Source organism: Lissotriton vulgaris, chromosome 11 (genome assembly GCF_964263255.1).
Source record: "Lissotriton vulgaris chromosome 11, aLisVul1.2, whole genome shotgun sequence".
NCBI lineage: Eukaryota > Metazoa > Chordata > Amphibia > Caudata > Salamandridae > Lissotriton > Lissotriton vulgaris.
Window position 1 is genome coordinate 873632958 of NC_141699.1, and position 23017 is coordinate 873655974.

Consider the following 23017-nt stretch of genomic DNA (forward strand, 5'->3'; position numbering starts at 1 on the left):
CACAAATAGGGAGTAAGGGGTTATCTACTTTTGCGTCTGCCTACCTTTGGTGATCCATTGTACTCTGTACACACTATACCTTACTTTGGTATAGTATATACAGAGCCAGCTTCCTACGTATATCTCAATCTAATCAGGCATCAGTCCTAACCTATGCCATGCAGGACGGCTCTAACACTGCCAAATTTGAAATTGTTGCAGCGTAGACACCACATATTTCATCAGCCGAGTCATTGGATTAATGTTGTTATCTGTTACTATGTATGTTTGTGGTTGACAGGCTTTTCGAGTGAGACAGTGGCATCCACCGGCCTCACGGTCAGGGATAGTGTGCCAGTCAGTCTACTGCCTTCTATGGCCCGCCTGCCAAACTTCTGTAGAATGTCTTTAATGAACCACGGCCACTCAGTTGGAGGTAAGTTCCAGTGATTGTTACTGGGTTGGTGGGCCATACAACAGGGGAGTCCTTCAAACTGTCCAGAACAGCTACTCTCCGCTTCATGGCTGCTACACCGCACTTTCCACCATCCCCACAATGACTGACGGAGAATGGTCTGTCTCACCATTGCCCCTTGAGTGTTCAGAAGTCAGGGGTCCCAGTCTTCCTAGACCTCGACGGCTGACTGTTGAAGGGGGACACACCCTAGGCAGTGGCCAACCAGCTCAGGACTACTGCAAAACTGTCATCTTTGGGGTCCACTATCAACATGCTGAAGTCACACAAGACTCCTTCTCAGATGCTCCCCTTTATTAGAGCCGTTCTGTGCATGATCTGCTTTCATGTCTTTCCCTCGGAAAGGAAAGTTCTGGACGTTCAGGCTTAGATCCCAGTCTTTCAGCCTTTGTCCTGAATTTCAGTGAGATCAACTCTGAGGCTGCTGACACTGATGGCACCTGCATCCTGCTATTCAAGCACATCAGGTGGCATATACAAGCTCTGCAGTGGGATCTGAACTCTCCATGGTCCTAACATCAAGGGGACCTCTCTGACCACATTCAGATGTCAGATGAGACTGCGAAAGACCTGCAGTTGTGGTTACTGGACTACGATTGGGTCAGTGGCTAGCCCCTTTCTCAACCCCACCCAGAATTGACAGTGCTGACTGATGCGTCACTTCTGGGTTGAGGCAGCCACCTGGGAGAGGTGACGAGCAAAGGACTCTGGTCTCTGGCTAAGTCTCTGGTCCATATCAGCCTTCTGGAGCTCAGGACCATCCATTTGCTGTTTAAAGCACCGGTTCCATCCATCAAGGGGAGGTGGGTACATTTGTAAATGTAAATGTAAATGTACATGTATTTATATAGCGCAAATCACTGACCGAGGTCGGTATCTAAGCGCTTGCTTAGGGAACCCGTCCTGGTATTCCCCTGTGAGATAACCCCGGCAGGGTATCCACAAGGTGAAAGCCAGGCATCCCGCCGCGAGGGGCCGTTGTGGAGATTAAGCAAGCTATTGCCCAGAGTCGCAGAGTGTGAACCCGTGAGTCGAGAAGGCACCGGAGCGAGAATTATCGAGTCCGTGGAATTTTTTAGCCCAAGACCCGCCGAGGCGGGGAATTGAACCCTGGTCCAGGGCTGATCTCAGCTTCCGGGTCTGCCGCCTCTAACCCCTGAGCCACACTTCTTAACGGACTTTGCTTAATGGACAATGCCACTGGTATGTGGTATTACTACAAACAGGACTGGGTGTGGTCATTGACCCTGTGCCAGGTTGCATTACACCTCTGGAAATTGCTGGGCCATCAATTAATTTTCCTGGTGGTCAACCACCTAGAGGGATCTTAGAATGCCAGAGTGGATGAGCTCAACTGTCGATACCTATCAGGTCAACTATAATAGCTGTTACTTGAGGGGGGATGCAAGGTCTCTTTCGTGATTGAAGAGAACCATGACTTGATATATTTGCCATCTCCGAGAATGCACAATGTCAGCATTTCTGCGCATTGGAGTTTCCAAGGCTTCTCTTGGTTAGGGACGCATTCCCCCAGTGTGGAACTTAGGACTACTGTATGCCTTTTTCTCCAATATCTCACCAGCCCCGATTTCTGACAAAGATCATGACAAACCGAGGCCACGTTATTTAAGCAGCATTAGGTTGGGCAAGGAGGGTGGCCAGGGTATGCCCAGACATCGTTTCCTTGCTCACCTTGCCACTGGATTTAAGCTAGCCTGCCTAATGAAGGGGGAAATCCTGATACCAGTCCCAGGATGCTTGTTTCCGGTCCAGGGAGAACCTGGCTTGGCATTTCGTGCTGAACTGTTCCCATGAAAACAGGGTCATGACTGATTTGTATATTGCTTTGTCCAAACTGGGGTGGCTTAGTGAGCAGACGAACGGTGATGGATTAAACACAGATCTGTGACTGGGAGTGAGTGTCTGAAAAGTTTCAGCTCTCCGTCCATCATCTTATTGTGTTTGCTAAGGAGAGGATAGTAGTCAGACCTCTGGGCATGAGCATCGGACCTCCGATCAGGCTGCTCCCCAGCACCCCATCAGGAGGACCTGGTGTCACAGCAATTGGGTAGGGTCCTGAACCGGGGGCTTCACAGTCTCCACATTAATGCCTGGAGGCTGAGAGGTGACTGATAAACACCTTTTACCTTCCTTCAGCGTGGGCAATGTCATCTTTGCAGGTAGGTGTCCCTCGACAAAAGATTGTCGGAATACCTCTCTAAAGTTGTAGCATGTTGTAGCATGTCAGATACCCTATAGTTGTAGCATGTCGTCCTAGCTGCTTTCAGGGACTAGGCCACTTTCAGATATTCCATGTATGGTAGCAGACATCAATCTGACATTGCACACATACAGTTTCATTGAGCAAATTTTGATTACTGAGTGCGATTTTCACACACATTCATTTATTCATCACTTTCTGCCAAAGTGGAAATCTGCACCAACGCCAGGACAACATGTCATTCGAATCTATTGCAAATTTCACAGACAATCGCGCAACTACTAAAGCTTATACGGCTGACGAAGCCGCAGAAATATACAAACTGATTAAGGAAACTAAAACATTTGATGCCCAAAGCGGATCAATCACCCAGCAATTACGCCAACTTGAGTATTTAACAAGACGTGAGCTTAACCAACGCTTGCATGCCTCAACGTTGATTCAATATCACTGAGTTAAGAGAATTTCACGTGGATTAAGGCTAGCAATACGTCCCATGTTATTCAGACTGAACAACAACAAACAATTCATGGACAAGAGGTACAGTATCCTAAACAAGTGTTCACTAGATCTAATCTTACTGCTAGTTGAAGAATTGTCCAAAACAATAAATGAACTAGTGGAAAAAATATACAATGTCAAGAAAGACCTTTCAGACAGTTTGGAGGCAGAACCGTGGGAAACATTTCTAGAAGATTTGAACATACGTTTAGACAAATATGGGAAGGAATTACAGGAGACTAAACTTCGAAAATTCTAAAGGGATACCATAGATTATAAGTTAAACGAAGCATATACGTGGGCTGAGGTGTATGCCCAAAGAAGATACAGCAGAAAGAAGACACAACCTGCCGCCTCAGAAGAAAGTGTTGTTTCTGACAGCGACACTAATATTTCAAGAAAACCAGCTAGTCAAGCAAAATCAACTGAAAAAACAGCTGATGCAACGACAACGCCTGATGCGACATCTGCGACATCATCTGCTTCTTTTTTAGACAAGGAGGGTGCACAAAGCAGACCACCGGAACACACAGCATCCACATCATCAGAAAAAAGACAAGAAGAGGAAAAGGAAAAAGAAAAAGAAACCAAAAAAAAAAAGGTCTACGCAGCCAAGGGAAAATCTCGTAATTAACATTTCTCAACAGTAACTAACTAATTTTCAAGTTCAAGTGTTGAATAAAGGACTCACATTCATAAGCACTTAGCATACGACACAACTGGAAACTGAAATTTCATTCTAGAAGTTCATGAGAATTCTTTGTCTTAAAAATTATTACACATCAATAAACCCGATTGAGTCTGAAGACAACTCCTTGGCACAATTCAAACCTAAAAGCACATTTATTGCGCCCATATCACACAAAAGCTTGGACACTTTCGAAACTCTAGTGAAGGCAGATCTCAGCGTGATAAAATACAAACGGAATTTGAAAAATCTCTCTCTCGAGCAGAATATAGTGCTCTACAAACTTTGGCCAAGAATATTGCAATTACCATTCAGAAAGCGGACAAAGGAGGAGGAGTAGTGGTAATGGATTCTGATTTTTATTTTGCCAAAGGAACAGAACACGTGATGGACAACAAAACTTATATGAAGTTAGACAAAGACCCCACAACTGACATAGCTACCACATTGAGTGTAATTTTGGACCAGGCAGAGAAGTCGGAATGGATTAACATCTCCACTAAACGGTATCTGTGGCAAACTTTCCTGAGACGACCAAAACTACACTTTCTCCCGAAAGTTCATAAAAACTTAAACAACCCTCCGTTCAGACCGATAGTGTCAGGATGCCAGTCTATTTTTGAAAACATCAGAAGATTCATTGACTTTCACCTACAGCCCTTCATCCAACAATGGCCAAGTTATATTGAGGATACATCTGACTTTCTGAAAAACCTTATGACCATCAATCTCGAACCCACAGACAATTTGATCTTATGCACCATTGATGTGGTTGCTTTATACACGTCAATTCCTCATGGACTAGGACTGGAAGCAATCAAGTGGGCTTTGCTACAAGCAGAGAAACCAACAACACTGAAATATTTGATCTTACAATTACTTGAATTTTGTTTGGAGAACAGTTATTTCACGTGGGAGAATGATTACTTTCTTCAACTAAATGGTACGGCCATGGGATTTCCAGGAGCATGTGTATATGCCAATATCTTTATGGCTAAATTTGAGAATGACTACATTATGACAGACCAAACATGCCAGGAAGGCGTAATATACTACAAAAGATACATTGATGATGTATTTCTAATCTGGAATAAAACTGACACGTCACTTATTGATCATATCAAAACTTTGAATCAAGTGGATCCCAGAATACAGTTTACTCATCACATGGACACACAAGAATTACCCTTTTTTGATGTAATGGTTTCACTGAATAACAACATAATCTCTACATCTGTATTCAGAAAACCAACAGATAAAAACACAACTTTACTATTCAAGAGTTTTCATCCTATCTCTTTAATCAATAATTTGCCTGTATCACAATTCATGCGAATCAAAAGAATTTCTTCAGATCCAATTGCTTGTAATACAGAACTCGCAGAGCAAAAACAAAGATTCCTACAAAGATGATACCTACCAGAACGTCTTGAAGCACAAATCCAAAGAGTAAATGAAATGCCAAGACAAGCTCTATTACAGAAAAAGACAAAAGAGTCAAAAAAGCGTATGGTTTTCGTGTCCAAATACTCCTCAGCCTCAAGAGATATAAAGAGAATAATTTTAAAACGCTGGGAACTATTGGAGACAGAAGAAGACTTTGGACTTTTGTTTAAAGAAAAACCCATTTTTGCTTACAAACGAGCACAAAACTTAAAGGAACTTTTGACAAAACAACCCCAAACACAAGATGATGGGAACCAAAATATCCACACAGGCACAGGAAAGTGTTGGAACTGCAAGAATTGTAACAATGTCATTAGTGGAAATGTTCTTTCACACCCCAGAACAGGGGAGAACATTTTGTTAAGACACACATCTACATGCGATTCAGAACATTTAATCTACATGATTAAGTGTCCATGTGGACTCCTATACGTGGGGAAAACTGAGCGAAAACTAAAAATCAGGCTATCAGAACATAAGAGCAGGATAAGAAACAAAAAACAGAACATCACCGTTAGCTCTCCATTGGATGGATCAACGTCACACGATAGCACAGATTAAATTCCAGATAATTGAAATAGTGCCACGAAAACCAGGCCAAGACAATTCCAAGACTCTATTACAAAGAGAAGTCTTTTGGATAAAAAAATTGCAAACTTTAGCCCCATTCGCTCTCAACAAATTAGAGATGGCATGCTTTCTCTAAGTTAGGCTCATGACATACATACTCAACACATAAATGCAACTTTACACCATGGTACATAAGGGCAATTATAAATATGATTTTATGTTCTCTAATTGCGAAAAAAGCAGTCATAGTTGTAAAGAATGAGGTAGTACTCTTACTGATGGAAATAATGGTTTATTTTGAAAAGTACGTGCTATGTCAAAAACCTGAACGTGAAACACAACTTAGTGCTTATGAAAATTCCTACAATCCCCAAATAAAAAGACTCCCTTGTCATCTGAGTCGCAATTAAAGCATAAGTAAAACACGAGTTACCTATTTAGGCGTTATTTCTAACATCATTTTCATCTTAAATTCGGTTTTAGCACAACCCCCGTTTATATCGATTTATCGACACACATATTAAAGTATGGCGCCGGTATTCGCATTATTTTTTCGAGTCACCTTCTCGATTTTTTTAAATGATCTTTCGCTAGTCCTCTCTCGAGGTCGGTGAATCTAGCATATACTGACACTGAAAACAGACTCATCTCCAAAGCAACGTCATGGCGAAGACGAGATTGTCCGGTGGAGAGTAGAAAAAGCGCGGGTAAGAAAAACAAGGAACCTGTATACTCGTCTTTCATGTTCCATAAACAATGCACAGTATGTAGCATTGTGTATGTTTTTTTGCTTTTTCGTTTCATCCGCAGTTCCTCAACTCGAAAGACTCCCAAAATCATTGTGCATAATTTCCCGCTCCCGCGGGTAAGTTCATACGTTTAAGGTCCTCTTTGTTTCGATGATCATAAACCCAGGGGTAGTCTATTAATCATTTAGCAATTCTTTCCTTTTACTTTAGTTATCGTTTGGACTGAGTTCCAATTACCTGACTCCTTCGTCTACTTACGTCATACGTAGGTCAGTTTCACATTGCAATCAGCCCTGTTTCGTTTTTTACGCAGTCTTAAAATTGGGCTTCATGAACCTGAATAGGTTTTACTTTTATTTCCAGGTTGCCATTGCAATCAATTAATCACCTGTGGACATAGGTAAGATCAAATTCCTTGGTAATACACTGACCGCTAAAATAAACCACATGCCTTGATTTAGTCCACACAAACAACATTTTTTGTGTCTTCACATGCAGATCCCAGTCATGAACAGTGGCATTTCGCATATTTAAGCACTCTCAATACCTTACAATTCGGTAAGAATACGTAAAAAAAAAACTCATTTTGCTGTTAGAGCAATTGAATACACCCATATGTTGACCTTTACATATAATAACATCATGGCAATGGGCAGGCATCAAATATAATATGTTTCCTTTTACTTTTGTGTTTCAACAGAACCCCCGACGAAGGAACACACAGTTCCGAAATGCATTGGGTTATGTATTGAAGTGTATTGTATAATTTCTTTGTACTATTGACCCTCATTCCTGAGACAATAATGTTTCTGATTTGTATGTAACAAAAAACTGAATTTGTTAAAAAGGAATTGTTTATTACTGATGAAAATAAATATCGGAATACCTCTCTAAAGTTGTAGCATGTCAGAGTCCTAGCTGCTTTCAGGGGCTAGGCCGCTTTCAGATATTCCATGGATGGTAGCAGACATCAATCTGACATTGCACACATACCGTTTCATTGAGCAAATTTTGATTACTGAGTGCGCTTTTAACGCACATTCATTGATTCATCAATTTTGACAATAAAGCATTGTATATATATATATATATATATATATATATATTCCAAGACTCCGTTTTCTTCTACTCCAATCCTCTGGAAAAACGAACACGGACCCTTGAAGATAATTTGCAAACTTTTTATTCGATATGCAACACAATTGCCGCCATGACGCGTTTCGGGCCCTGTGAGCACTTGATCACATATATATATATATATATATATATATATATCAAAACACCCTTTGCTCAATTCGCGGTCCTGGCGCTGCTTTCCAGCCGTGCGTAACCCCGCGGGCGAGCCACCCGCCTCGAATATCCACAACACTTCTTTTCGAAGAAGAAATGGGTTGCACCACAGCAACACGGTTTGTTAAAGTTCAAAGCTGTGTTATTCCATCAGGTTTGGCAAACAAACACACCAACGCGTTTCGTTCTAACTTAGAACTTGTTCACATATATACTTTACATTATGATATTAAACATTTAAAAAACATCTGTCCTTCCTATCCCTCCTCCCTCTGTCTCATTCCAAACCTTTATGACTTCTGTGAACTCCAAAACAGCCCTCTCAAACTTTCACCACTCCTTTTTAGCCATGCCACCCAACTAACAAGCATACACTACCACTATTCACAAAAAACGTACAACTTCCCCTTTTCAATTCCATCGCTATCATTTTATGCTTACTCCAAACTCCCCCTTTTCAAATCCATTCATGTCATTTTATCCCTTCTCAAAACTCTACTAAACGCATAAAAACAAAAGCACCAACCTAAAACAACTAATTCACAAAAAAACAGCAACAAAAGCAACAAACAAAACATATTGTACTAACTACTAAACTTTGGTTCCGGAGTAGCATGCTACTTGCCAGAAAAGTGCTTCAATGTCACATAAGAGGTTGTAAGCACTATACACATAAAATGTATATGTTGGTTGGCTTTAGCCCATCCCATAGTCATGAGATGTTTTGTCTAGCCACTGATAGACCTGTGTTGCATGTTAGATTTAGAGGGGATTGCCTCCTCACCCTATCCCCAGTAGCATAATGTTTATAGTTCACTCAGTGTGGAGGTCGTTGATTTTATTTAATTATCTGGCAGTTCTTCCCTAAGATTTGGCCTGCCCATCACAAATGAATGGATGTTTCTTTTTCCCACAGTTCCTAAACAGAGTTCCAGCTTTGCAAAGCTCATTTCCTTAAGCCATACCATTGTGTAGTATACATGACGAAGAAGTTTGAGCTGGATTTATCTGAACCCTGCCTCAGCCACTACCTTGTGGGGTGCCCACCTGGCTTCTTCCCACTCCTCGTTCTCCAATATCTTTTTCCTACTTAACGTTTACTCTTTTTAATTCATCTGGTCCTATATTTATTAGTCTTCTAAACCCGTGAAATAGCTTTTTACCCATGTTCTCTCTCATGACTCTGTTTTCTAAAGATCATTCTTGTAGGTCAACTGTGCCTTTTATTTTTCTAGTGCATGTCTTAGTTAAATGCACTGACAATATTGTGAGTTATGTAGGCATAATTTGTTTTAAGTTGTTCCGATGATTTAATTCTGTCCTTCCCCCCAGACATCGCAGATTTTCCCACTTTAAGAAGTCTGAAGGTGTCCCTACTTCCCAAAGGCAATGGCAGTACCATAATGAGGTTTCCATGGTGAGAATCCCTTTTCATCCCATCATTTGTGTAGCTGCTTTCCAAGTTAGCTGCACCATGCTGTTTGGTTCTGTTCCGTACGCGGGAGAGCAGCACTGCCTTCCCATACGTTAACAGTAAGGCCCTGGATTGCTTGAGGAGATTGAGTCAGCAGCTTGAAACTCCCTGGTTAATGCGGTGCTGCTGGTGGGTTGCTACAAGGCGCTGCAACATTGGTGGTTGAGTTCTGATCTAGCGCATTGGCAGTCAGTGCATTGGTAGGTGCACAGTCACTCAGGCCGGCACTGGCAACTGCGTTGTGGTCGCGTGGTCATATAGAAGAGCAAGTCCGGGATGGTTATAAAGGGTTCTTTTAATGATCAAATACAAAAAATATTTGGAAGTGAAACAAAAGTTCCATGAAAATCAAATATTCAAATATATTGGAGGACTCCTTGTCCTTAGTCTCTAGATTCCTGGGTCAGTCTCTCCCTTCCTCGGTCTTGCTAGGAGAAGTCCTCGTGTGTTGTTCTTCCAATCCCACTGAATGTAGGGAGAGGGGTTAATAGGCAGGGTCCTCGGAGGAAAAGACAGACACTGTTCAAATATGTATGGGCAGAGGTAGTTAGTGTGCCGTCACCTGAGGCTGGTTGTGTTATAAAGGGCTGTGTTGTGTAGGGAAAACATGTGAAGGGAATAAGTGGCTGGGTGCACATGCACATTTAGGTGTCCTTCACCGCCCCAACCTCCACCATCCCGTGGAAAAATACGAATAGAAAGGTGCTTGCCTGTGGCCACGCTACTCGCCGTCCTCCTTCTCCTCAGACCGGCTTGACTCTGGGACCTTGACTCTAAGCGGTTCTTCAGTCGGCGTGTCCTCCTCCTCCTGGACTCCTTCCCTGGTGTTGCTCTCTTTCCACGCAGCTCCAGCTCCTCTGGGTGCTCTTCCTCCTGGACTCCTTCTCCCGGTGTCTCTCTCTCTCTCTCTCTCTTTCTGCAGCTCCAGCTCCTCGGGGTTCACCTTCTCCAACCGGTGTAGGCAGCCGATCGCCTCCATGGCGTCCTTTTATCCCTCCTCTCGCCCCTCCTCTTCCCGAGCCGGCAGTCCTGTGTGTTCCGGGGCTAGACTGCCGACCTCCCTTTCCTGGCGTCCGATCGCGGGCGCCATGTTGGAATTCTCGGACGCGGGAGGCACTGCGTTACATGCCTTAAGGCAACAGTTTCTTTCTTGTGGTGTAATCTGCATGGACACGCATATTTCAAGTGCCATTGGGCCAGCCATTATACAGACCTGTTTGGGCACCCTCTTGGGATGTGTGCTTACTCAGGTCTCTTCTTCAGAGGTGCAGACTGCTCATGCACACTGTAGAGCAAGGCCCACTGCTGTGACAGCAAAATCTCTAGTAGCATGCTTGGAGAGAGCTGTGACTTGGCAGTATTTTTTTCAGAGGTGCAAATCGCTCTGGCACACAATGAAGCAAGTGTACCAGCTGTGACTGCACCGTTGACAAGGCAATTCGCTTGGGCACACTTTGACAATTCAGCGAATCCTTTGCTACGTTGATGATCACCGGCTCTAGTGTAAAGCATGCCAGTTGCACTTCCAGCAGTATTTGTCAGATAGACCCTGGAAGAAATTGGGTTGTTGTTTGAGGGGGATGAAACCCAACTCAGACATCTACAATCCTTGTCAGGGTGAACCACAAAAAGTCACTAAATTAACCAGTGCTTAACCCTCTGGTAGCTTGCTGCAAAAGCAGTCTTAACTTAGAGGCAATGTGTAAAGTATTTATGCAGCACTTAAACAGTAATAAAGTAAAAAGGCAACGCAAGAAAAAACTCACACCAATTTTGAAACATAGAGTAAAGTGTAATACATTATTTGACACCAATAGGACAAATATCCAATCAGTATACTCAGAGATAGGCAATTTCAAAGATTTCAAGTAGGTATGGCACTTAAAAGCACAGAGCGCCAATCGTGGTTATCTGGTCATGCGAAACCAGGTGAAAGTCACGAGTTCAGGCCGAACCACAATAGAGCGTGGGATGGATACAGGGACTATGTTAGTCCCACGGAAGAAGTTGCCTTCAAAAGTCCAATGCAAAGAATTTAGTTTGTGGTGGAGGAGACTGCAAGGAGCAGTGATAGGATCGTGGATGGTCATTGCTGTAGCGCAAAGAGCTGCTGAGCATCATGGACAGTTGTCCTTGTAGCAAGAAGATACTGTTGAGCATTGTGGTTGGTCTTTGCTGGAGATTTGCGTTGGTAGTCACCACAGGCTGTTGATGCTGTAGCAAGAAGTGCATATCTCTCATTGCCATTCATCACTGGCAGACGCTGTAGTGCAAAGAGTCAGGTTCACAGAAGCTTTGCGTTCATGGTCAGCAGAAGCAGCAAGATCTTGGCGTGAACAGGCCTGTTTGTGGTTGCGAAGAGTCCAAAACTTCGGGATTTCTCCTTTTCCTGCTGAGTAGTGTATTCTTATGCAGGCCAAGGGTCCAGAACCTGAGGAGGTACCTCTTGGGGATCAGAGACTCATTGTTACAGAGGCCAGCGGAGCTCATGCAGTTCCAGTTGCATGTCTATGAAACAGGTCAACTGGGCAGATGCAGGAAGGCCTCTGAATTTTATGTCTCTGTAGCACAGACCAGGAGGTTATTCAGTTGACCGTTGAAGTCATTCAGCCGAGGACGAAGGGAGCAGGTCTAGTCTTCCTTCACAACAAGCAAGGCAGGCCTCACTCAACGAAGCCGCTGGGTGTCCTTCTTCTTTAGTATCCTCATGTCCAAGAGTGTATTGAAGAGTGTTTCTGAGGGTGATCGGTTTATGTACCTGGTGCCTACTTTGAAGTGGGTGAAGCTTCTGGAGTTTCACCCCCTACAGAGGTGCATGGAATTTCCTGCATCCCAGCCCTGGTCTCTCTCTATCTGGAAGCACAAAATGCTAGCCTGAATTCCTGTGTGATATCTGAGCCAACACATTTAAGTGAAAGTGTGGTAGGTGACAGCTGCATACCCTTATCTTGCCAGAGATGGCCCATCCTGCCAGCATCTAGTCCCCCTTTGGGATACCCTCTGGGAAGAATACACAAAGGCCAACTGCGAAATACACCTAGTCATGTGTCAGAGGAACAGGCTGCCGACACCAAGTGGTTAGGATAAGAACATGCAGACTTTCTAAAAGTGCCCAACACAATTGTTCATTATATCATTGTTGGAAATGGCCCTTTTTGGAGGGTTATCTCCAAACATTTTGCTTCTTCCTCCTATTTTTCCCTGACCTGTTTGTGCTGGTTTTAGGACTCTTGGCACTTTACCACTGCTAATCAGTGCTAAAGTGCATATGCTCACTATGTAAATTGTGTTATGGATTGGTGTTTCCTTGATTGGATATATGATTTACTTTTTAGTCCCTAGTAAAGTGTACTGAGTGTGCCAGGGCCTGTAAATCAAATGCTACTATTGGGCCTGCAGCACTGATTGTGCCACCCACGTGAGTAGCCTTAAAAAGGTAACTCAGACCTGCCAGTGCAGAGTCTACGCACAGTTGGTAAGTGTCATGTCGACTTGGCCAGTGCACACATTTGCCAGTCCCTAACCTTCCCTTTTCTTACATGTGGATTGCCTGTCTGGGTTTTGGATGACAGAAGGCTTGGGAAGCAAGGGTGGCTCCCAATAGTCTAGGTAGGTCAGGAAAGGGCTGAATAGACTTGGTCTGCGATGGGGGAAGAGGGAGGAGATTTCCTTGCCCCTCAAAGGGCGTGGTCTGCCTCTGACAATGCCGTCTCCACCCCCTGACGGGAAATCACACCAGAGAAGGCAGAACTAGTTCTGGCTGGGCCCAGACAACCTCTGCCTAGAGGATCAAAGTATTTTTAAATACAAATACTGGGGCCCAGACCCCTGAACTTTAGAACTCATCTGGTTCAAAAAGACTGCCAAGAAGAAGAGGCGGAGTAGCTGTAAGGAGGAACCACCGCTTTTGCTGAGTGATTTGCTGGGCTGACCTGCAGTGTCTGCCTCTGTCTTGGGCAGTGAAAGACCTGGACTGGACGTTCTGCAACCTAATTTGTGAGTCTCTCCAAGGGCTTGAGGTAGAGCTTGCCCCCTGTTCACAAAGTCTCAGGAACAGCATAGACTTCAAGCTCTTCTGCCCGCAGCACTGGGGACTGTGTGTTTTGTCCTGCAACAGAGGAAAGGTGACTCGACGACGTCTAGTATGCCGCTGCCGACTCCGTGTCCTTAAGGCACCGCAGAGGGCACCGCCGCAACGCCACACTGCGACCCTGGTCTCACCTATGACACCTGCTGTTGCCGCCACCAAGCCGCTGCTCGCACCTCGACCTGTGGACACTGCACTCCGCACCGCCTCGCTTCACGACGACGCCTTGGCACCACAGTGGGCACTGACAAAACGCTGCACTGCGACCGTGGTCTCACCGACAACGCCTGCTGATGACGCCACCGAGCCGCTGCTCGCACCGTGACCTGTGGGCACCGCACTCCGCACCGCCTTGCTTCACGAAGGTGCCTTTGCCTCCCAGACGACGACGCCCCATGCCGAAATCGATGCCGCTGCTTGCACCATGGTTCGAGGGCACCGCTCGTAAAGTTACAAGATGCATCACCCTCATCCTGCACCGTAGCCTTGGCCCACCAACGCCACCGACATCTACTCCAGTTCGTCAGGCGACGACAGTTCTTCAGCAACACCGCCGCCGCTCCTTGCACCGTGATCTGTCAGCACCGTGATGAGCACCGCCTTCATCTCGCACCGCGACCCTGGCCTCACCGACGACGCCATCTGACGCCCCCACCGAGTCGCTGCTCGCACCGCGACCTGAGGGCGCCGCACCTCTGCACTTGCACCGCAGCACCCGACACCTGCCGATGCCAGCTCTCCTGACTCCAACAGAGAGGAGATCAACCTGTAACACATGTGACTTTGAGGGCCCAGATGACTCCTGCACCGATCTCCGGAACTGACACGTGCAGACGCCGTGGTTTCGGAAGCTCAACGAAAGTTCGCCGACGCCCTGCATTTCTAAAAGGTACTGTTTGCGGGTCTTCCTCACACCGTAGATGGCCCGTGACGCCGCGGTCAGCCAGAACTGTTTGGATTTGTTTACTCCTACTCCATGTTAGCCCCGGATAGAGCTATCGACATCAAGGAACTGTTTTAAATCCTATTTTGATAAACTTGGAATTTTAAATACTGTATTGTGGATTTTTATCGTTTTTGGTCTTGTCTTTATTATATAAAAATATTGGATATTTTTCTAAACTGGTGTGGTTTCCTTTTGTAGTGCTTACACTGTATTACTGTTGGTTATGTGCAAATGCTTTACACACTGCCTCTAAGATAAGCCTGACTGCTCGTGCCCAGCTACCAAGGGGGTGAGCAGGGGTTATTTTTAGAGTGTAACGCCCTTATCCTGACTAGAGTGGTGGTTTCTGCCTGGCTTTGACACATGCCTTAGCCTGCTAAAAATCTGATTTCTAACAATCATTGTATAGGGCATACAAGTATCCCTTTGTTGCAGATATGCTTATACTTCAAATTTGAACATATTTCAGTGCCTATAAATCCTGTATTATACTCTATACATTCCATACTGGTAACTTGTACCTTGCTGATATCTGATAACATGCAAGAGATCAATGAATTTATTAACTAACTTATATACCAACTTCAGGCCCAAAAATGACATGTAACTGCATTTTCACCTGACCAATATTTCTTCTGATATGACATTCTGCTGTTTGTATGAGATCTCATGCACCATTTCACCCCTCCATCCCAAAAGAATGGATATCCAATCTCCCCACTTCGCCTTCTGTCAATTCCAAGTGCTGTGGACTTGTGCACTGGGTCTAAATTTACCTGAAGCTATACTAGAATCGAGTTCCAGCTATCTGCTATGGGGTATTTATGTAATCCCAGGGTGTCTTCCCTTCGTAGAGATACCTCTTCAGCCCTTGTCCAATTGAGGATTAACTGGGACCAAGCTAATATCAACGCTGGTTCACTGGATTTCCAGTGTCTAGTTATGTCTTTTGCCACAATTAGATCCAGACCTACAAACCGAGTTGTGGTTCTCTGTTGTTTGTCTTTTGGGAATAATCTCAGGAAACATTTCTCCCAGGTGTTAGACAGCTGCCTACTTGTGCAGTCCCATAAGTGTGATATTACCTCTTCCCAATATTGCTTTAATTTAGGACATGCCCATACCATGTGTATGATGTCGACATCATGGTAGAGACACCTAGGACATTGTGCACGGTCTCTTGTGAAATAACAATTAATTTTCTCTGGAGTGAGATATGCTCTATGTATTATTGAATTAATTTAAACCTGGCGTTTCAGGGGACTTTACAACACGGTGTTCCATTCTGTGTCTGTGCATGCGCTGCCAAATTCGCTGCCAATTTGAACCACCGTTAATATTAGCTTGGTCCCGGTTAATCCTCAATTGGACAAGGGCTGAAGAGGTATCTCTACGAAGGGAAGACACCCTGGGATTACATAAATACCTCACCCATAGGATAACAATAGGCTACCTTATTACGTTTAATAAGTGATATCTTTTTCCTGGGAACAAGTAGATACATCATGTTTGGTGTCTGAGGAATTGCAATTTAAAACCCTCTGTAATGGTAAAGAGGGATTTTAAGTCGTGGATGTAATCAAGATGGTGGTCCTCCCCTGACGCCATGATTAACTTACAAACTTGCTGCTATGCTTACCACACTCCTTTTTTTCCCCCATCTAACGTATGATACGTAGCCTGATATGGAATTCATCTCGTTGTGGAGTAGCGCTTTCAAAACTATACTTACCGTTGGGATAATAGTGCTCCCAACCTGGAGCACTATTATCTAGCGTCCCAGCTGCAGTGGGTGGCACGATGGGTGGAAGGTCGATATTTAATAGACAGAGCAGGATCCGAACAACCGTTTACAGAGCACGCCATCCTCTACACATTTCCCCCCTGTGGGGGGAGGTTTGGTCTATTACCCCAATTGCTGTGATTAGCATTCCGATATTTTAAAAGAGCTCTGTTCCTTACTAAACATATAAAGTCTTACGCTCCCGCAATTATGCTGCTTGGTACACCCAAGGGAACTAGACTCACCGCAATGACTGGTCTAGTGCATTGGCATAATGCGGGCATACACACACTGGGAGACCTCTACCTGGATGGAGAGTTTAGGCCAAATTCTGATTCCCATTTTGTACGCAGTGGGGTCTGATCTGTCGCTGCGTGTTAACGGAGCGCATATTCAAACAAGTGAGTGAGGTACCCGCCATTTCCCATGACGTGTATATATTGAAGCATCGGATTTGTCTGTAGTTCTTGCATTATATCTCCCCATTTGCTTTGTAGATGACTAATCCAGGAAGCATGCATGAGGAAATGCCCTGGTGACAGTCCCTACTCCTGCGCCAGATCTCCAAATGGCCTAAGCCAGGAAGTGACAAACATAAAAATGTGTTTTTCACACAAGTAGGCCATGTTTTTCACACAAGTAGGCCGCCAGTAGTGAAAAACACATTTTTATGGTTGCCACTTCCTGGACAAGTAAAACTTAAAAGTGCAAGTCCAACTTTTTAGCTACTACGCACCCATGCTCTATGGACAGGTCAGCGTTATTTAGGGCTACCCCAGGGGTGTCTTATATGTATTAAAACAGGCTACTTTAATGCAGTTTAAAAAGGCTGTTTAAGTGTAGTGGCACAACGAGTGCTGTAGGCCCACTAGTAGCATTTAATTTACATGCCCTGGGTACAAGTTGTGTCACTTTACTAGGTAATTACAAGTAAATTAAATGTGCCAATTGGGTGTAAGACCAATATACCACATTTAAAGGAGAGACGACAAGCCCTCTAGCACTGGTTAGCAGTGGTAAAGTGTGCATAGTCCTAAAAGCCATCAAAAAGTGTCTACAAAAACAATAGAGGTGAAGGTGAACAATGCGGGTACTGACCTGCAAAGAGGGCCAGGTCCAACCCTCAGCTCTGGGATTACCAATCTTTCACATACCAATAGACTCCTCCTGCATGTTTGGCTCACTACTTCCCTCTGTATGCAGGTTCCTCCAGGAGTTACAGAACAAAGAGCAGTTCTTCTGCCAGATTAAGCTCCATCTCATGTCCCCTCACCTGTGGGGACTTGGTTATCAGGGAGACACCAGTCTTGGTTGCACAGTAGTCCTGTGGGTATTCTGTGGAGCACCCCCTTCCTTGGTTGAAGAGAATTTGGAATTGGAACAAGAGGATCAATAGCTCCAGCGCTTGCACAGGTACAACTGACAACGGATGTGTATTTTCTGTCTGCACTTCCATAACAGGCTTAGGGCCGTTTTTTTTTTCAAGTGTACTTTTCAGTCTGTTTCACAGACTCCGCCTTTGTCTAGAACGATGCTCCTCACAGCAGGTTTGTTTCCAAACTGGAGCACCACTATAGAGGCAAATAGATGTGTGATTATTCTGCATCTGGCTATCACAGCCACCCATGACCTTGATCAGGAAGAGATAAAAAGCTGACCTCTATCTAAAGAACGCTTCACACTGTGACAACAGGAACTGTAGTCCCATCCACCAAATAGAAGTATTTGGAGAGTCTAATCAATGGCTCTCTGCAGTGAAAGGACCTCATTACATTTATGAGGGGAGCTTGACACCTCTTTACTTGACTTCAGTGTCTATGTCCCCTCCCTTCAGTCTCAGGAATGACAGCAATGCACTTCCTCTGTCTTGGACAGTAACTTCACCTCCACCCTGTGCACATGAGCAGAATAGGGGCTTCCAAAGTGGAACGCTAAGGCCTCCCTCACACTGGTTCACTCAGAAATGTATAATGTGTGGTAACATGCAAACCATTCACATACATATGGATATGCTTGCATTCTGTATATCTGCACAGGGATCTGGGTTCCCCTGTACCAGCTGAACTTTCCATAAGTGGGCAACAGTATGCCACCACTCTTGTAACACAGACTAAAAGGTCTTGTCTCACTAAGATCACTGCAGAAACACAGTATGCTCACCCTTCACTACACTTGTGAACCTGTGACAGTGAAGTGCCCCTGCGGGACAGGTCCAGTACTTAGCTCATATCAAGGGACATTTATAGACCTTCACACACACTCTAGATTAGGATGAAACTGGGGCCAAAATCTAAATCCAGAAAAACAGATATTCGCAGTTCATGGCTGGGGTCGATTCTCTCCCAGGGGGATTTTAAGCTAGCGACCTGTTTCTAACTGTCTGACCCATTGCCAAAACCTTTGTATTTTTTTATATGCCTAGAGGATTTTGAAAAGCTGCCCATGTGGGGGCACCCCATAAATCATTTACCATCTCACGCAATTGCAAACTTTTAAAATTGTGTTCCTGCATAAAGGAATCTGTGCAAGATTTTGTTCTTAACCAATATGAATTCAGATCTTCTAGCAACGTACAGCTTCTCCCAATCTTATCAATTCAATTTTACTTCACGTTTATTCGGACCATTGGTCCACAAACAATACATATCTTAGTAAAAATACATCTAAAAGAACATTTCAATAAACACGCTAAAATACATCTTAAAAACATATTCAATATAAAAACCCACTGTTTCCTAGAATGCGGGTATACTGTTGCTAAAACTCATTAAAAAGTATTAAAAAATGCCTTCACTCTTTGAATAAATTTCCCAATAGCAACAACAATATCTAAATGGGTCATTTCAGTCATCAAGGTCACAGCCTGGGCCCTTGTTTTAATCTCATATTTCTTAAATATTGGTTTTAAGAGCTTAATGTGTAGATCCATGAACTTCTGCCAATCTATTAAAATATGTAGCAGATCACATTGGGTGCCCACAGTACAGGTGCATCTTCCCGTCTTATCAATCATTGCACACTTTACCAATTTGTTTATATAACAAGGGTTCACCCCAATTCTTACCCTCGAAACCTCTTTCTGACATTGCACCATAGGCTTTACTGAACAGTTTCAGGCCGCTAATCGATGCAGAGGTTCTTAGTTTTCACACCTCTGGGTGAGTATTCCATTTCATACTTTTCTCAAACCATGGCCCCAAGTATCTGTATTCCGTAACCGATTCCACTTACTCTGTCCCTATCCACCATGAGAACCCAGTTTTCCGCCGGCCAAAGCTCAAGGTTTTGGTCTTGTCCATATTAATCACAAGTTTTTTCCTGGAACAATATTCTTTAAAAATATTCAGTTTCCTTTGCAGGCCAACTTCGGTCTGGTCCATAATCACCAGATCGTCAGCATAAAGTAAGCATGCAATATGCTTAGTTTTGTTTCGGGCTTGCCCCAATGCCATTCCCCAAGGTCAATGGCAAATCTGCTAAAAACAAGGAAAACAGCAGGGGAGCCAATACACATCCTTGCCGCAGCCCATTTCCAATCTCTATTTTGCCAGATAGGCTACCATCTATATCTGTATCTGCAATAAAATAATGATATGTTTATATGGGTAAACAAATCGGATCTTTTTTATTACTTTTTGATTTGCTTATAAATTATACATACGTTAAATAATTTTTAAAGTAAAAAATAGGGAAAGTCAATAGACCGGATGTAGTTGTAAACGACAATACACCCGGCTTCTTATAGTTCTTGGTAAAGTTTAAAGGTTGGGGAGAATAAAAATGGCAATTCCTGTTTTTGTGAAGGGTACAGTGGCAAATGTTAGAAGGATTTTTCTACCTATGACATTGTATCAAAAAAAGGGTTTTGAGTGTAAAATAACTTCTGATCCGAATCCTTAGGCACGCTAGGCTGAAGGAAGCTTGCCCCATACAACTTGGGTCTGCAAAGTATATAAAGGACTAACCTGGTGCACGTGCAGTAACACCCGCTCGTTAATGAAATTCGGCGGTATTTCAGAAACATGTTTTTTTGGGGGGTTTCCACGGACAATTAAACAGCAAGAACGTTAGCTACCCGGCTTAAACAATTATAATGCTTTCTTTCAGGTGTTATGCAAAATTTGTATTTGCGCATTTAATTTTTTGGAAGTGACGTTTTCCTTTTGTATTGCCTGGTGACATTCTAAGGAATGTGTTTATGATCGTGAAGGTCTTTGTGTATGTCTATAAAACAAAATGCAATTTGATTGATTAATAAATTCACTGACCAGGAGTACTGTGGAACCTGGAGAGTGTGTAAAGTTGTTTTTCTTTTTTCACCGTTCTGTTCTTTCTCGTATTTTTCCTCTCTCCTTAGACTTTCTCCGTTAGTCTTTCCACCCTTCCAATATACCATCCTCTCTCTTACAATGTCTTTCTTTCTCTATTCCTTCCTTAACTTCAATCCCTACGTTTTCCTTAGTCATCAGGGTTGTGTCATGTTTTCTGTTCTCTAAAGACACTACAAGCATGTCCCCAGTCACCTGCAGTCTTCGTTTCCCTTTATATTTCTTTTACATGTTTGCAAACTACCTCAGCTTGAGTTAAACCCCCTTACTGTTGATATCTACTGTCATCAGCAGGTCAAACTTTCGAATCTCGGGCAGGCCAAGACTTGGTAATCTTAGTCACATTAAATGAGCTAATGGTCTCATTTGTTGTTCGCGGAGCTTACCAACGCAGAGATACTCTTACCCAGTCATTTTGTATGCAGGCTTCATTTTGTTGCCTTTCTGTTTCTCTTGCTTCCCAATCATAAATCAATTTCCTGCTTTCCCCACTGTATGCAGATGAATATCCAGAAGCAGGCACTCAGCGAGCAGCTCCTGCAAAGCCGTCGAGAGATAGACATGCACAGTGACTCTCTGCTCCGTGCTGTGCAGAGGAAAGAAGAGCTCACCAAGGAGAACGCAGGATTGGGGGTCCAACTCACTGCACTGGATAGGGAAAATCAGGCCATGTCGGAGGAGCTGGCCACTCTAAGGTAATCTTCCAGATAACAAAGCCAACAGAGAATCTAAGGCAACCCATGATTCATCAGACTCTCCAGGCATGAATAATGTGTGTGGTGTTCAGAATAGTATACGTGTATACCTATCGCTTCCCACATGCTTGTTCCATCACCCACCATTACCCTACTACTCTGAACATTCAATCCATCATCCAGGAGTGTCTTTGCACTCTCCACACTTCAGCCATCGCTGTCCTAGATCCCGCAGCACTCCACCATCCAGCACTGTTTAAAGACTCTCAACATTCCATCATCTGCCTGTATCCCTGTATCCTCTACACTCCACCTTTCACAACTGCCCCAAAACTATTAATGTTCTGCCATCCATCACTACCCAGCTTCCTGAACTCTTCTCATCCACCCCCACCTCTATCGCATCTTCCATGCAGCAATCTGAATATATTCCACATCATTCTGCATATTGACTTCTAGTAACTTTCACTATATCATTTACTACTCGCCCATTTAGTGCACTTGTTCCCTCATCTCATGCAGTCTCTGATCGCTGGACCCCCTTCACAGCGCTTCTTCATCTTCAAGTCTCTGCTTCTCAAGCTCTCATTCATTCATCTGGAGCTGGCAGTGGTAGTACTCGCTTATTACCCTTTACTCCTGATTCTTATCTCATCCAATTTTTTGCCCATATTTTAGAGCGGAAAAGGATGTCCTTGAAACCAGCCTATATGAAACACAGCAATTGCTTACCCAAGTAGAGGCACGTAAGGCACAGCTGGACAGAGAACACCGAAATATTCTTGCAGCCAAGGAAGCGCTTCAAGGTAGCCTTTGTATTGATCTCTAACCCCTTCTCTAGCGCCATCTGTAGTCTTTGGGTTTCCCGCCTTTTCTGGCGTCCTACTTTGATTGCGTCTCCCGCTCTACTCTAGTGTCCTTATACTGTGCTACATTTCATACCCTGTCTGAAGCCCTGCCTGTGCTTCTTTCAATATATTTTGCTTACTTCTCCAATATTGTATATTCTCTCTCCGTTTCTAGCACCCTGCATTCAGTGTATGTTTTGTTCTTTCCTATTTATACTCAAGTACTTAAAAGCTGTATCTTTGGCTAATGTGGTGCCCTGCCTTCACCCTTTCTCATGGATCCTCCATATATGGTAACTGTACATTTTCTAATACTCTCTGTGTACTCCAGCACTTTCCCCTATTCTAGTACCCTTTATATTTGTGACTCTTGCCATCTTCATTGTCCACTTCATAGGATTTTAAAAACGCTCAAAGCAGGGATCTTACTGCTGCCTGTGTACCTGTACGAGGCATGAGATGGCATCTCGTGTACCAAAAGAACAAGGATCTCACTTCACCTATAATCCATATTGTGATGTCATACTGTATGTCGTAGGAAGCAGTCTACTCAGTACATAATACCATACCACCAGCACATGATATTATAGGAAATTGGTTACCCTGTGTGCAATTGTAAAATGGATTAACACTAAGTTTTCCTCACTTTGCATTTGAAAGTATAACTTAATTATAATGATAAATGCTTATAAAGTAGGGTTACCAGCTCAAAAAAGGTAAAAGCATGATAAGAATTAGGCCCAAGAGAGGGACCAAGAATTTAGCTAATTTGTATTGCTGCTGTTGGAACCCCTTTCAGGTGGCCACTGGGCCAAATCGTGGTTGGTTGAGGCCTTTTACTCCTGAAGTCTTGGGGCCCGACCTACTATGGCTCCTGAGCAACTGGGCCAAGTACCTCTTCTGCCTTGGACTCTCAGTGGTAGCTGTGGTCAAGCAG

General features: G+C 43.8%; 1 protein-coding gene across 1 annotated transcript in view; it reads left to right on the forward strand.

The window, feature by feature from the left end:
* Window positions 1-23017, forward strand: part of CROCC2 (ciliary rootlet coiled-coil, rootletin family member 2) — a 1620686-nt gene that overhangs the window by 666856 nt on the left and 930813 nt on the right. Inside the window, exons 18-19 of the mRNA XM_086944022.1 lie at window positions 21039-21232; window positions 21911-22038. Of these exons, the coding sequence (XP_086800148.1) occupies window positions 21039-21232; window positions 21911-22038 (322 nt within the window). The remainder of the gene's footprint in view (window positions 1-21038; window positions 21233-21910; window positions 22039-23017) is intronic.